This window comes from Miscanthus floridulus, chromosome 18, assembly GCF_019320115.1.
Source record: "Miscanthus floridulus cultivar M001 chromosome 18, ASM1932011v1, whole genome shotgun sequence".
Lineage (NCBI taxonomy): Eukaryota > Viridiplantae > Streptophyta > Magnoliopsida > Poales > Poaceae > Miscanthus > Miscanthus floridulus.
The window spans coordinates 4774021-4789926 of record NC_089597.1 but is presented as its reverse complement, the minus strand read 5'-3'; the positions used below and the strand labels follow the sequence as shown (position 1 = coordinate 4789926).

Sequence of the window (15906 nt, the reverse complement as noted above, 5' to 3'; positions counted from 1 at the left end):
TATCATATACTTCCTCTGTTTCAAATTATATATTGTTCTATAGTAAAATTTATATATCTAGACTTCCTTTGTTTTAAATTATAAATTAGCAAAGTTCGAATGACTTAGAATTTGGGACTAAAGAAATATACTAAATAAATGCGCTATGGGCTATGGTGGATCTAATCAAATCGATTTAATGTTATAGAAGAGAGGGAAACTTTTTAGGACAAAATTAATACTCCAATATTTTAGTTTGAAGATTATGAGAAGGCTGGGTTTTCATGAAAGATGGATAAGACTGATTATGACATGTATTACAACAGTCACTTATCACATACGGGTGAATGGTGGTTTGACTGAACAAATCATTCCTTCAAGGGGTCTACGGCAGGGGATCCAATTTCCCCGCATTTATTTTTGCTGTGTGCGGAAGGTTTTTCATCCTTGCTAAATGATGCGGAGATGAATGGAAGAATTCAGGGGGTCTCGATATGTGCAGGAGCTCCTAGCATAACTCACATTTTGTTTGCAGATGATTCGTTGCTTCTCTTAAAAGCAAATGATGAGAATGCAACACATCTGCGACATGTTCTACAAATTTATGAGATATGCTTGGGGCAGAAAATTAACAAAGAGAAATCCTTTATTGTGTCTAGTAAGAACACCCAGCCACAGGCAAAAAGGAGATTCATGGAAATTCTTGATCTTACACAAGAGTCAATGAATGAAAGGTACTTGGGTTTGCCGGTATATATGGGGAGATCAAAGGCAAGTGTGTTTGGATATTTAAAGGAGAGTCTGGAAAAGAATACAGGGGTGGAAGGAAAAGTTGCTATCAAAGGCCGGCAAAGAAACTTTGATCAAGGGAGTGGCACAATCAATTCCCTCATATGCCATGTCATGTTTCGATCTTACTAAGTCTCTTTGTGATGAGATGGGCAAAATGACATGTAGATACTGGTGGGCGCAACAAGATAAGGAGAATAAAATGCACTGGGTCTCTTGGGAGAAAATGTGTAGAAGGAAGGAGGAAGGTGGACTTGGCTATAGAGACCTTCATCTTTTCAATTTGGCGATGTTAGCACGGCAGGGTCGGAGAATGTTGCAAAATCCTGATTCATTATGTGCGCAGCTGTTGAGAGCAAAGTATGGCACAAATGGCTCCTTGATGCAGGCTAGTGAAGGACCGGGTATATCCTATACTTGGCGTAGTATTGTCCGTGGACTCCAAGCGTTGCAAAAGGGACTGATTTGGCGGATTGGAGATGGAATGCAAATTAAGATTTGGGGAAGATCCATGGACATCAAATGGGATCACCAGGAGGCCGATACACCTAGGGGTTATACAGTATTGACCCGGGTTGCAGACTTGCTGCATCCGGACACGGGGAGATGGGATGAAGACCTGGTGCGTGATGTATTCTGGGAGGAGGACGTGCGATATATATTAGCAACACCAACCAATCCAGACCATGAGGATGTTTTAGCTTGACATTTTGACAATAAAGGGCAGTTTTCAATGAAGTCTGCCTATCATGTCTTGGATGATGAGAAGAAACGGGAGAAAACTCGACAGCAAGGAGGGGGGAGTAGCAGCGGCAACTCTGGGAACAAGAGAAACGCCATTTGGCGCAAAATTTGGAAACTTCCATGCCAGCCCAAAGTGCGACATTTCCTTTGGAGACTAGCGCGGAATAGCCTTGCACTAAAGATGAATATCTAGAGAAGGGGTGTGAAACTCGACACAAGATGTCCGGTGTGTCATCGATTGGATGAAGATGGAGGGCATTGTTTTCTAAAAAAAAAATACTCCAATATTTTTTAAAGGAAAGGTGTGAGTGTCAAGATGTCAACCTGATGTTTAACTGCTTTGAAAGGAGAAGTGTGTGTGAAGATCTCAACCGTTGATTCGACGCAACTGCCGCACTTAACCAATCTTGCCGCCACCGCAGACGGGCGCTTGTGCTCGGAATCTCATCCAGTCCATTCGGCTTTCGGCCACACCGCCGCGAGGTCGGCCTCACGGCTAACACAAAAATCTCAGCTCACCGCTGTAGTTCACGGCGGCAGCAAAGCTCGCTCCAATTTCGAGCTCGCCAATGGCCACTGGGCCAGTGACCGCTCCCTCCTCCATGGCGATCCCCTCCGCGCGCCGTAACCTGGCGCTCCTACCAACAGTCTCCGCGGCTCGCGAGCCGCCGCGCGCGTGGGCAGCGGCTGGTGCGGAGGGGAGGTCGCGGAGAGGGAAGGAGGCGGAGGCGGCGGACGAGGAGGAAGCGGAGAGGCGGCGGAAGGAGGAGGTGAACCGGAAGATCGCGTCCCGGAAGGCGCTGTCCATCATCCTCCGGCGCGAGGCCACCAAAGCGGTCCTCGACAAGCGCAAGCCCGGCAAGGGCACGCGCCGCCTCCTCCCCGGCACCGTCCTTGAGGCCCTGCACGACCGCGTCGCCGCCCTCCGATGGGACTCCGCCCTCAAGGTCCTGCTCCCTTCGACCCCCCCAAACCACCTCTCCATTGCAGTCGCACCACAACTTCTTATCCGGATGAAACGACGCTTAATCCTGCCGCGTCCACTGCCGCGCAGGTGTTCGAGCTAATGCGGGACCAGGTGTGGTACAGGCCTTACATCGGCATCTACATCAAACTTATAACCATGCTTGGCAAGTGCAAGCAGCCGGAGAAGGCGCACGAGCTCTTCCAGGCGATGATCGATGAGGGTTGCGCGCCCAACCTCGAGTCCTACACCGCCCTAGTCTCCGCGTATAGCAGGAGCGGCCGATTCCGTGAGGCATTCGACCTACTTGATCGGATGAAGGACACCCCGGGTTGCCAGCCTGATGTGCAGACGTACTCGATTCTCATCAAGTCATGCTTACACGCTTATGATTTTGAGAAGGTGAAGAGTTTGCTGACTGATATGGCACGGGCGGGCATCTGGCCTAACACCGTCACCTATAATACATTGATTGATGCCTATGGGAAAGCAGGAAGGTAACTGACCGCAAGAACCTATGCTTATGTAATCCAGTAATGATTGATCATATATTTGGTAATAAATGCTGTCTTAAAATTCTACTAGCTCTAAAGGGATGCACCATGTTTACCTGAAACCTAATTAACAAGTTACCATCTCAGAGTTTGAAGTAGTTTTACCATTCATTGAATTTTGTAGTCACCCAAATCTTTAGTTATTCATGGTTAGGTTCCATGGAATGTAGTTCATGAAATGCTCTTTCATTTTTTTTTTTTACCAAAGCATTCTGAAAATTCTCTTGTACTCTGTTCTTAATAATGAGCCTGATTGTTGTTAAAAGAAAAAAAAAATCTTTTTTTTTGGTAAGAAGTTACTGCAGTTCCTCCTTCCTAGTAGATGCAATGATAATACAGCTGAACCTTGAATTTTGAGAAGTGCCCTTGGTTTCATTTGTTTAGCCGTCCAAATCTATCATTATATCCAGTTATTCCTGAATTGGGTTCTATGACATAGAGCTCAGCTAATGCTATTTTATTTAAAGGTTTGCTGAGATGGAATCAACTCTTCTGACGATGTTGTCACAAAATTGCAAGCCTGATGTGTGGACAATGAATTCTACTCTCAGAGCTTTTGGCAGTAGTGGTCAGATTGAGACAATGGAAAGCTGCTATGAGAAGTTCCAGGCCTCTGGTATTGTCCCAAACATTAAGACCTACAATATCTTACTCGATTCCTATGGTAAAGCCAAAATGTATGAGAAGATGGGAGCTGTGATGGAGTACATGCAGAAGTATTACTATTCTTGGACAATAGTTACTTACAATGTAGTGATTGATGCATTTGGAAGGGCCGGAGACCTTGAGCAGATGGAATACATATTTAGGCTAATGAAATCTGAGCGTATAAAACCCAATTGTGTTACACTCTGTTCAGTGGTTAGAGCATATGGAAGAGCTGGGGAACTTAAGAAAATAAAGACAGTGTTGAGAATTGTTGAGAATTCTGACATAACATTGGATATTGTGTTCTTCAACTGTTTGGTGGATGCATATGGGAGGGTGGGGTGCTTGGCAGAGATGTGGGATGTTCTTGATTTGATGAAGGAGCACAGATGCAAACCAGACAAGGTAACATGCACTACCATGATCAAATGGTTTCTCATCAAAGGAATCAACGATCATCGTGTTCAGTATCTACGTGATCTTAAAGATGGGCGTGCAACAGATGATACATAGGAGTGAACATAAAAGCAACTCATGGAGTAGTGACTTTTGTCTGCATTTTTTTAAGGAAGTGGAATTGATCTTTTTGAGCCTCCGTTTACATACATGCAACGATCCCACATTCCCACCTGCCCTATGATATCATGAGTTACTGACTTGAATGCTACTGAACCAAACATTACTCGGATATCATGAGTCACACTGCTCACTAACTTGGGTGCTGCTAAATCAAACATTCTAATTGTATGCCCCATGATGATGTATGAGAAGCACATGGAAAATTAATTTTGCAATTTCAGTAGCACAGAGCTACATGGGGATATCTCAAAAAAGCTACTAATGGTTGGGGCATCTCATGAATGAATAGTTTCTGGAGAAGATAGAAGCAAGTTTTGGTGATTGACGAATAATGAACAATACTGGAATATAAAGATGATCTTGGGAAAAGTGACACGTTTTAGAAGCAGAGGGGACAAGACATTCTGGTGAAATTGATCAGATTCTGCTAGCTGTTTTGACTTGATGCATGGACGCAACTGTACATGACTTGTACTGTTGACTAGTGCAAAGACGTTTTAGTGTTTCATCTGTCAATTCTAGGAAATTGCATTAATCTAGGTGATTCTTTGGTATGTCACCTAACATTTTCTATCAGCGTCATGCAAAGAAAGAGAATATAACTGGCCGGAGGAATTCTTCTGAAAGGAGATTCTCCTTGACCCTGTGACTTCAAAGGCTTTGTAGTTGGAGCTACTTTCTGGAGCACCCTTTCTTTTGGCTTGAATAACTGCTCAATTATTTGATGCCTTCAAAGTTCAAATAAGTCTATAACTCAGCACTCTATTGCTTCTTAATGGTCATACCAATCAGTGGTTATTCTATTAATACAGTTACAGATTTAGTCATGAAAAAGAAAATGTTAGTATTACAGAATTTATGGTATTGTACATGATCTCTACTCCCATTTTGATGGTGTTGTTCCATACATGTGAATGAATGGTGCAGAGGAGTTGGTCTCAGCTTGTATCATATTGTAGAAGTATAAAAGCTAATAGATGTGATAATGTGAAGTTTTTGTAGAACAAGCTGTCCATAATGAAATTGTATTCCATGTTTTTTTTTAACTAAGAAAAACAGCAGGAGAGGCCCCCACTGTTAGATTTTATTAAGACACAAAAACAACCACTGCACAAAACAAAAAGAAACCTCCATTAAAACCTGAGCAAGGCTAAAAAAGGTAGAAAAGCAAAGAACCACTATACACAGGAATCAACCCAGGAGAGAAAAACAGATTGCTTGTTTTCAGAAATCCTATACGCTTGTAGTCGAGCTTCATCTTTGAGAGACCTTCTCCAGGAAGAGAAGGATGGAGGTCCTTTGTTAAAAATAGAGTTATTGCGTTGCTTCCAGATTTGCCATGCAGAGATAATGAACACTTCCATGAAGAAAGGATATGGAAAAGCTTGTTTCGCTTGTATCATCATTTAAAAGAAGTCTGTCGTAAGATTCCACTGAATGCCAAGGTTCTGCCAACAGTGCTGGCTGAAAGGACAAGTGAAGAAGAGGTGAAAGGCCGTTTCTTCAACATTCATATTGCAAAGGACATAAATGTAGTTGTTGCCTTTCAGCTTGTGCTTTTTCCTCATAAGAATGCTCCTAGTGTTGAGTCTATCCATCATTAAGAGCCATGTGAAAACTCTTAGTTTGTTGCAACATTTGGACTTCCAAATCCACATGAAGGGAGCAGGAGGGGACACATTCTTGCACGGGAAGTTGTAGACTTTAGAAGAAGTGTATGTGCTAGTTCCCCATATAGGCCCCGTTTGCTGGTCTGAAGCTTGGCTGAAGCTAGCTGAAAAACACTGTTCTGGCTGAATTGTTGTGAGAGAAAAACATTGTTCCAGTTGAAAAAAGAAGCCAAACAAGCCGAATATGGGGTAAGCCGAACAGGACCATATAGTGCCATGTGTCCTTCGAATGTTTCTGTACTTGAATATTGTGCAATAAATCCTGGAGTTCCAAGTACTCCTGATGGGCTTGTTCTGATAAGGGTAAATGGAATTGAGCAAACAATGTGTTGTTCTCTAGAAAAAAATATAGCTGCTGATGATGTCAGAGTTACCCTAAGCAGCTATAAAATCTATGGAGGAAGTTCAGAACCAACTGCAAGTAATTGAAGTTTGCAACTGTACTGATTTCAACAACCTTGTGGTTACTCTTAATTGACTGCAGATTTTGTTTTGAAGCTTGTACTAACTGAACCCATAACTTCTTTCCAAGAAGGAATCCACATAGAAAGCGCTTCCACAAATTGTAACTTGCCACCAGCTCTCCTGTGTGTTCGAAAAAAAGTGTGATTTGAATTTTGATCTGGCTTAATTACTTTTATGATGTTTGTTGGTTCTTCTTGCAGAATATTCACATGCAATCATGAATCATGCTTAAGCTCCATTCTTCCACTAATGCATCTATCCAAAGTAGTATCTTGGATACTAAGAACTTTTTGGCATTGCTTGCAAATTATTATTTGGATCTGATATGATCTCGAATATGTGCATGTGAGCTATCCAAAGCAAAGTCATGCACACACAGAGCAACCTCGTCATGGTTCTTGTATCGTATCAAAGAACCTGCAGGAGCCGGAGGAGTCACAAATGGTGGCTTCTCCCGGCTCCCAGCTCATTTTGACATGAGTGATATGAACATTACTGCTGCAAAGCTAATTAGTGGAGAGCCTTTGTAAGAAGCATTGTACTCGCGCTACAAGAAGTGCGTCCGAACGGGCTGATTAGTAATTTTGTAGATGTCATAATTTGCTGAAAAATATAAGGTGGGTCTCGAAATCATCCTCGTCTCCTAGATCTTGGAACTTGACTAGTATGCAATGTAGTTATACGTCTGGAATTTAGTTCATGGATGGTGGTATACATTTTTGCTATTGTCACTGGGACACGTGCTTAACAACAGTTCTGTATTTCAGATACTTCTTCCTCAAGTGCTAATGCAATCTCTTCAACAGCATAAAACCTTCATTTTTACCTGACCAGCCGCCATCAACAGCTAAATTAAAAGGCGGTATACTAAGCAATATAAAGAACGGCACAAGTTTTTGCCGCAGACGATGAGTAATATATAGCTAGTAATGAAATAATTCCAGGGGGTGCCAACAAAAATGTGTACTTTTGTTACGATCGTTGCATAGTCATGTCTCTATTACACTGTATGTTAGGTACACTACACGCTGTACACGAAATCTTGAACTGTGCAAAGTTTTTTTTTTGAAACCGTGCAAAGCTCCATTTGTGTCACAGGCAGTGGTAGTTGAGGACTTGGTTAGTGTCCTATTAGAAATATGTTAATCTGGGCTTGATATGGCCCAACACGATGTGCCACCACGCAAATAGACCCATCCAGGCCCTCTTCGGTCCGGTTCGTTTCTCTTATAATCCGTCTTTTTCAGTTTTTTTTTTCAGCCGAAACAATATTTTTCTCTCACAAACAATATTTTTCTCTCACAACAAATCAGCTAGAACGCTGTTTTGATTTGCTTTTTCAGCCAAACGAAAGCCCCCAACAGCCAAAACAATATTTTTCTCTCACAAAAAAAAATCAGCGCTGTTTTGGTCCCCCACACACCCACCCAAAAAAAAAAAAAAATCCCTATTCGCTTGTGGTGCTTACGCTCAAATGCTGAAACGCTGAAATCCGGCGTGGAGAGAGAGTACCAGACCAAACCCTCGCCCCCAATGTCCCCCTTGCCTCGAGCGAGACGAAGATGGCGCGCCCAAGAGGAAGAAGAGCCATGGAGATGGCAAGGTGGAATCGCAGGACGACTCAGGCAGCAAATCCGGGCGCCACGTCGACATCCGACTTCGCCAAGACGGTCTACCTCGTGGCGGAGCACGAGGGGGAGAAGACGGCCTACACTACACCGTTTTCAAGGTCGACGCCGCCGCCGCCGGTGGGACCAAACCGCCGCGGGCCCACACCGTGGCCGGGCTACCCAGCACAGCGCGCGGCATGTCCTTCGTCTCCGTACACTCGAAGCACGGCTCCTGGATCGTCGGCGTTGGGGGCGGGCTACGAGCAGGGACCATCATCTTCGACCCGAGCACGCTCAAGACGTACCAGGGTCCGCGGTTCCTGCACCCCAACAGCGACCCCATCCTCCTCTCCCTCGCTGGCGAGGTGTACGCCCTCTCGCGCCGACCCCGGGTGGTGCCCGTGCCCGACATCGATTTCGAGCCGTGGTTCCAACCTCTCAGCTTCAACAACGAGGTCCCCATCGGCGGCGGCGTGGGTCGGACCTACTGGTGTGAGCCGCCGCCGCCGCCCTTCTTCCCTTCGTCACTGAACCCCTATCAGTTTCGTAATCCTCCGGAGATTTCAGTCACGTCCTATGCTGCCGTGGGCTCCTCCCACATCCTGCTTTCTGGCGTTTCTGCACAACAAGAAGAACCGATTGTTTTGGGTACCTATGCTTTTCATGTGGTGAACAAGACGTGGGAAAATCTGCCGTTTGTTGGCCAGGCCATGACCCTTGGCGGCAGCGGCAACCTCTTCGTCGCCTGCCCCATATCCAAGGAGAACATTGGTGCCACAGCTGCGTCTGCCTCGATGTTCCACATCTCTATCAAGGAGGCATCCTCGTCCACCCCCATGTCGCCTCCCTCATTGTTGATCAAAGAGTTCCCGATGCCGTCTCCCTCATTGTGGATCCAAGAGTTCCCAGTGAAGGCATCAGAGGGCAGGATCCCCAAGCCACTCTTCTGCCCCTTGGGAAAGGGAAGTTTCTGTTCGATCATGCTGGGATCCTCTCTTCGAAGTCGCGGAAAACCCAACTGCCCGAAGGACGACCATGTAGTCTCTCACACGCCGTCGCCAATGCCGGAGAGGAAGATAGTGCACTGTAATTCAGAGAACGCACACAAGAGCAGTGGAAGACACTCGCAATTTGGTGCCGCAACTAGCGCAGCTTTTCTGACTCTGTATTGCAACTTAAGTAGACAAATTACAATGCTACAATGTAGCCACGAACGGCCACGACGCTGCAACCTCCATGCTCTGCCATTGCTGCGCCATCCCATGACTGGAGTATGCAGGTCGCCACTACTTCTACCACGCGCACACCACGACCTCCGACCGGTCCATGCCATCCCACAGACGAGAACGCAATGCGCGTTGACGACCACTAGAGCTAGAAACAAGGAGAGCCTCTACATGAACCCAGCATGCATTAGGCTATACATAAAACACTTGGCTTGGCTAAGACTGAGTTCAGTTACTGTCTAACAGCCGGAGAGAAACTAGGAACTAAAGTGAGCCTGGATTATCTAACAATCTCCCCCTAATTCATGCTCAATTCTTCAGGTTGACGATGCCGATCATATCACAAAGTTCACAGAACCTCACACGCCCCAATGACTTCGTCAGGATGTCAGCGAGCTGCTCCTGGGTGCTCGCATAATCCACATAGATCCTCTCGCTGTCCACGTAGTCATGAATGAAATGAAATTTGGTGTCAATGTGCTTACTGCGATCATGTAGGACATGATTCTTGCTTAGGGCGATTGCGGACTGATTGTCCATCTTCAGAATAGGCTGCTGGACTTCTTTCACACGCGCGGCGCTTGTCGTAGCCCGTACAACGCCTTTTGCAGCTTCAACACCTTTCCTTCATGCCCTGCAGCGACAAAACCTGGCGGTTGCCGGACATAAACCTCCTCCTTCAGCTCACCATTGAGGAACGCTGACTTGACATCTATGTGATGGACAAGCCAGCCCTCCTATGCCGCCACGGTGAGCAGCATTCGGATCAACTCCATCCGGGCAACTGGCGCGGACACTTCATCAAAGTCGATGCCTTCTTGTTGCGCGTATCCCTTTGCGACAAGGCGGGCTTTGTGCTTGACGATGGCGCCAATCTCATCATGCTTCACTTTGAACACCCACTTGAGTCCGATGGGCCGGTGACCATGAGGAAGGTTCACGAGCTTCCATGTCTTGTTCTGCTCGATCGAGGCTAAAAGGATCAAGATGCCCAAGAGGGGGGGGGGTGAATTGGGCTAATTCTAAATTTCTTTGCAATAATTAAATCCTATGGTTAGCCCAATTAACCCCTTATGCCTAGAAAGTGTTCCTAATTGTTCTACCGCACAAAAGACTTGCAATCTAAGTTCCAATCCTACTCTAGCATAGCAATTCTAAGAATGTAAAGACATGAAATGAATTGCTCAAAGTAAATGCTCAAAGTAAATAGAGAGCAAAGGAACGCGGCGATGTTTTGCCGAGGTATCGGAGAGTCGCCACTCCCCACTAGTCCTCGTTGGAGCACCCGCACAAGGGTGTAGCTCTCCCTTGATCCGCGCAAGGATTAAGTGCTCTCTACATGTTGATTCTTTGACACTCCGTCGCGGTGAATCACCCACAACCGCTCACAACTTGAGTTGGGTCACCCACAAGCTCCGCTGGGTGATCATCAAACTTCCAATCACCACCAAGCCGTCTAGGTGATGGCGATCACCAAGAGTAACAAACACAAACTCTCACTTGACCACAACAAGCCTAATGAGAAGGTGGATGCACACTTTGCTACTCTTGATCTTCACTAATTAGGGCTCTCTTTGGGATTCTCAAATCTCAATCACCTCACTAGGATCTTGCTCTTCTTGGCACTCTCTAAGGTGTTTCTCAGCTGTTGGAATGAGCAAAAGTACCCCCACACACAAGTGGAGGTGGTATTTATAACACCGGCTAAAAAATGAACCGTTATGTGCCTCTGCGAGGTGACCAGACGCTCCGGTCATGTTGATCGGACGCTCCAGTCAGTATACCCCGAACTCCAGTGTTTACAGTGTGATCGGACGCTGGCCAGCGTCCGGTCAGCACTGACTGGACGCGTTCGGTCATGATTTTTCCTCTCTGGAACCTTACTGGAGTCGACCGGACGCTGGCCCTCAGCGTCCGGTGACATGACCTCGCAGCGTCCGGTCAAACCAGACGCAATCACCTTGGTCAAATGAACTGACCAGACCCTGAGCCAGCGTCCGGTCACACCGAAGCCAGCGTCCGATCAGTATTTGACCCTCCATTCACTTCCAACTCTCTATCATATGTGAATGAAGTTTGTTCCATAGGATCATAGGGCTGTTTTAGAGCTACCTAGTGCTAGTTTTAACAAGTGTGCACCACACCTAACTCACTAGTCTCACCTAGGTCAAGCTACCGGTTCATACCCCCCTTAATAGTACGGCCAAAAGAAAACAAAGTCCTAAACTATTCTAAGTGTCTCTCCAACTCCAATCGATACTTAGAACTAGTCCATCCTTAACCTTGTCGTCCATCCTTTGAAAACCGAAACGATTTCCATCGTAGGGGCATGACAACCATGATTGCCCAATCGATCTCCATTACCGTGACCTAACTCAATTGTTTCTGCAAAACACACGTTAGTCATAGTAATCACGTATTGTCATTAATCACCGAAACCCAACTAGGGGCTGAGATGCTTTCAATCTCCCCCTTTTTGGTGATTGATGACAATACTATCTCGAGTATGTGAAAGAGATGAGGTTTTTAACATGCTTGGTTCATATAAGCTTTAGGCAATAAGAACAAAGGTGTTAGTCATGCTTATATGACCCAAGCCATCATGATGTACTCAAAAGATATGAAATAAGCATGAGTACAAGTAATAAAGCTCATTTGCATCGGAGTCTAACACGGAAGCAAAGGCAAATGAGCAACACACAAGTGATATGACATACAAAGAATTCAAAGTAGAGAGCACACATGTCATATATCACGATCACGTAGATAACACTATCACATATATATAGTTCAATGCATAAAGGTAAACACACGATGAATGCATAATAGTGTATCTCACAAATAGAAACTCCAAATGTAAATAGATAAGCTAATATAATAACTAAGCTCCCCCTAGATAAGTAGCTTCCCCTAAGCCTAACATACTCGAACCCTCTCCTCCTTTGGCATCAAACACCAAAACCTATGGGTCGGTCGGCGGGGCTGCAACGGATGAGACAGGCGCTGAGGTACGAGGGGCAAGGTGGAACTAGATGTCATCATCGTCTAATCCAGAGCTCTAGGCTATCTGACCCTCTAAAGCTAGAAGTGATGCTAAAGCAATCTAGGTCGGATCAGAGACAGGTGCTACTGTAGACTGAGTTAGTAAAACTGAAGCAGCTGGCTTTAATGATGCCACTGAAGAGGGGAGCGTCTCTGTTGTCGCTATGATAGGTGCAGCCATAGAAGGTTCTAGAACATGCAGGTATGGAGGAGTGGGCTACCCTGTCAACTCACTGAAAGAGGCTCCAAGACTCCTGGAGACTGAAGTGTCTGGCTCAAGTAGCGACGATGTCTGTGCCGGTGTGAAGCCCGTCTGAAGCGGAGTGAACTGCGGGGCTACCACTGGCGAAGCGAACCACTGGAACACCTACTCTATAGGAGAAGCATACTGTGCTGGTGGCTATCCCTGACTCTGAAGCCCACTAGGCTGTAATGCTAGAGTCGTGGAAGTGGTAGCAGGCTGACCAAGCTGGGGCATAGACGGTGGTGGTGGGGCCCCAATCGCCTGCACAACATGCTGCATGAACCCGAGAAGTTGTTGCTGCATGAGTATCTGCTGCTGATGCATAGCCTGCTGCTGCTGCTGTAGTGCCTGGGTCTGCTACTGAATGACTAGCTGCTGGCGCTGGAACTCGTCCTACCGAGTCTAGAACTGTGCAAGTGTAGCAGCTGTCTCCTGAGCCTGTCTGGCCTGGTCCTACCTCATCCGCTCAAGTATCACAAGAAGAGCGGGGTCAGTCTACGGGGCAGGTGGCGCTGAACTAGAGCTACCGGCCTCAGCATCATGTCGTCGTGGAGGCATCTATGGAATGGGCTAGTAATCATCATCAGAACTATCACTGGGCTCGCTAGTGACCAACCCCTCCTACTGAGCAAGCTCCTCCTCCTCTATAGCTGCAATACCCCTGATGATATCATCCTGCTGGGCTGCAGTCTCTGGCACCTCTGGACGACAGCGTGGCTGACTCGGTGCCTATGGTGTACTATGTCTGATCATCTGAGACAGGTTATAATAAGGGAACTCTGTTGTGGCACCACTATACTCAGCAATCATCTCAGTCAACTTCACAAAAACAGCTCTGTGGATAAGGAAAGTGACCCAGTGAGCATAGGGTAGCTGCCTATGACCTCTGAAGCCCTTAGCTATAGTGTCCTCCATCTCTGATAGAAGGAGATCCTAGATGTCAAAGACTGTCTACTGCATCAGAGAGTTGAGAAGCCAAAGCTAAATCCGAGTCAATCCCTCTCTGTATCCCATCCTCGGGAGTAAAGTCCTCCTCATAACTACCTCAAGCACATGAGAAGTGGGCGTGAGATCACTGGGGTTCCTCCTCGAACCCTCGCCAAAAGGCTCTGCAAAGCAGTGACGTACCAAGTCTATAGGGGGTACCATGCCACCATGAGGACGTCTGGGGGGTGCAGTCTGTCCATAGCACACCTCATGGAGTCTGATTGGCTGATCTTGAAGCCTAAGAATCTCCCTGACCCTGGTGCTAGTCAACCGATAGTCTCTGCCACCAAATGCAAAGTGAATGAACCTGTGGTGGGGGTCAATCCAGAGAGATGCGTAGAACTGATGAACCCAAGATGGAACATATAATTTAGTATGTCCAATCAGATTTGTCAGCCCCAACAGATATGCAAGGTAGAGGCGAATGTGCTCACCAGCTGCTGCAACAATAGACTCAATGCTGCATACTCTCTGAGGTCTGAAGACTGCTCCGCTATTTTGATAAGCATTATAGAAGTCCTCCTATAGGGGTGTATAGAATTCCTCTGCTACTCTCTCATCCCTCCTGGGTGGAAACCATACCTCAAATACTACACCTACTTGGCCATGGCGGCCCTCAAGTCAAGATGGGTCACTAGAGGCGGACCCTGTGGTTGAGGTGGTGGACGAGAACCCCTCCGCTGAGTGACTAACCTTGGTGAAACTAGGACACGAGTGCGACCAGAGTGGCGTAACTGTGGCTATGGTGCTAGCTCTGTCTCCTCGGCCTACTGGCCCTCCTGAGTCTGCTCTGTCGGCTTTGCTAGTGGGGGCTACTGTTGTGGCTCCTGCTATGACTCCCCCTGAGGCTAAGGCTCCTCAATGGCAAGATGTCGTCCTTGCATCATGACAGTCCCAGGTGGACCACCATGAAGATGCTCAATACGCTCAAGTCTACCCTACGCTTCTGGTGATAGATGATCTGCAATAACAACTCCACTGTGTGCACCTCCTCTCTCGGCATGCTCTGTGGCCTCTACAACTACTGCTGCTCTCGCTGTCTCTGCATCTGGATATTTTTGCTTTCGGGTTGCTAGCTTCTTTGTTGCTTTGCCTTTAGGATCTACAGGCTGGCGAGGCGGGGGCCTATGATCCTCATCCCCTGGACCACCACTGACATTCTTCATGCGAGCCATCTGATAATCTAAAGAAAAAAACTGCCGCTGACAAAAAAATAACTGCCTCTGTCGAAGATCAACTGCTGCTAACACTTTCGAGGCTTGGCCTCGATCCTTACTCGTGAGCTTGGCCCCGAGTTAACTGACAACTGCCACACGATCTCAATGGCACCGACTCACTGCACAATGGAATAGATAGGATATACAAATAAATACAATGTATCTAATAGATGCGAAACCCTAGGAGGCAAGCAATTTAGATGCGAAATTGAAACGACGGGCTTTCTACTTGACGAACCGGCGATCCGAGGAGATAAGGGACGACGCGTGGGGAACCACCGAGTCACGAGGCTAGGGTTTGCAGTGATGGATCGACGGCACTACATGCAATTCAAATCAGTGCTTGCAATGGATGCTGAGCTAGATCAAGTGCGACGGCATTAGGGCAGGGCGTTACCGGCGCTGGACGTGGATGGCACTATTGCTGTCGATCTCGACAGCCTGAGCAGAGCACAGCGCGGTGGTGCGCAGAGCAGTAGAGAGGCGCACGGGAGAGGCGGCTAGGGCATAGGTGAGCTCGCGGTGGCATGCTGAGCAGCGGTGGCACATGGGGCAGCGGCGGCGCAGGGAATAGAGGCGCGGCGGCGGCTACGCGGGGAAGCTAGCGGCGGCGCGCGGGTTGGCATGGGAAGAAGGGAGCGGCGTGGAGCAGGGCTACGGATTCGATGACTTGGAGGCCAGGGCATGGACGACGGCGTGGAGGCGGGGTAGGGTAAGATGGCGCGAAGATTAGGTTATAAGGTAGCCTCCCACGAGTGAGATAAGGAAACGGGAAAGGAGTCCTGAAACCGCATGAAAACTACTGACCAGACGCTTCGGTGGCAGCAACCGGACGCTGCCACCTAGCGTCCGATCGATTCTAGAGAGGTCCAATTCCTCTAGAATCACGACCGAACGCGTCCGGTGGACACTGACTGGACGCAGGCAGAGTCCGGTCACCTAGCCTTGACGTCTTCATGATCGACCGGACGCTGAAGCTCCTCTTGATCAAACGTTGGAAAAAAACTATTTCAGCGTTCGGTCACTCCTTCGGTAGTAGGTTCACCTCCTGTGAACTGACCGGACGCTAGACATCAGAGTTCGGTGCAGCGTCCGGTCACTCCTTCTTCAGCAAATCTTCAAAGTCCTTCACGCTGCATGTTCCCAATCAAGTCCCAACTCCAATAAGTTCCAAATAAACACCAATTA

At 47.2% G+C, this 15906-nt stretch overlaps 1 protein-coding gene across 1 annotated transcript; it reads left to right on the top strand.

Annotated features, from left to right (window-relative positions):
* The first annotated feature begins 608 nt into the window (after window positions 1-608).
* Window positions 609-6008, top strand: LOC136522820 (pentatricopeptide repeat-containing protein At5g48730, chloroplastic-like). The gene is made up of 3 exons (XM_066516620.1): window positions 609-2459; window positions 2567-2973; window positions 3498-6008. The coding sequence occupies exons 1-3, from the start codon at window positions 2082-2084 to the stop codon at window positions 4189-4191; spliced, it is 1479 nt and encodes a 492-aa protein (XP_066372717.1). The 5' UTR covers window positions 609-2081; the 3' UTR covers window positions 4192-6008.
* Window positions 6009-15906: the final 9898 nt, after the last annotated feature.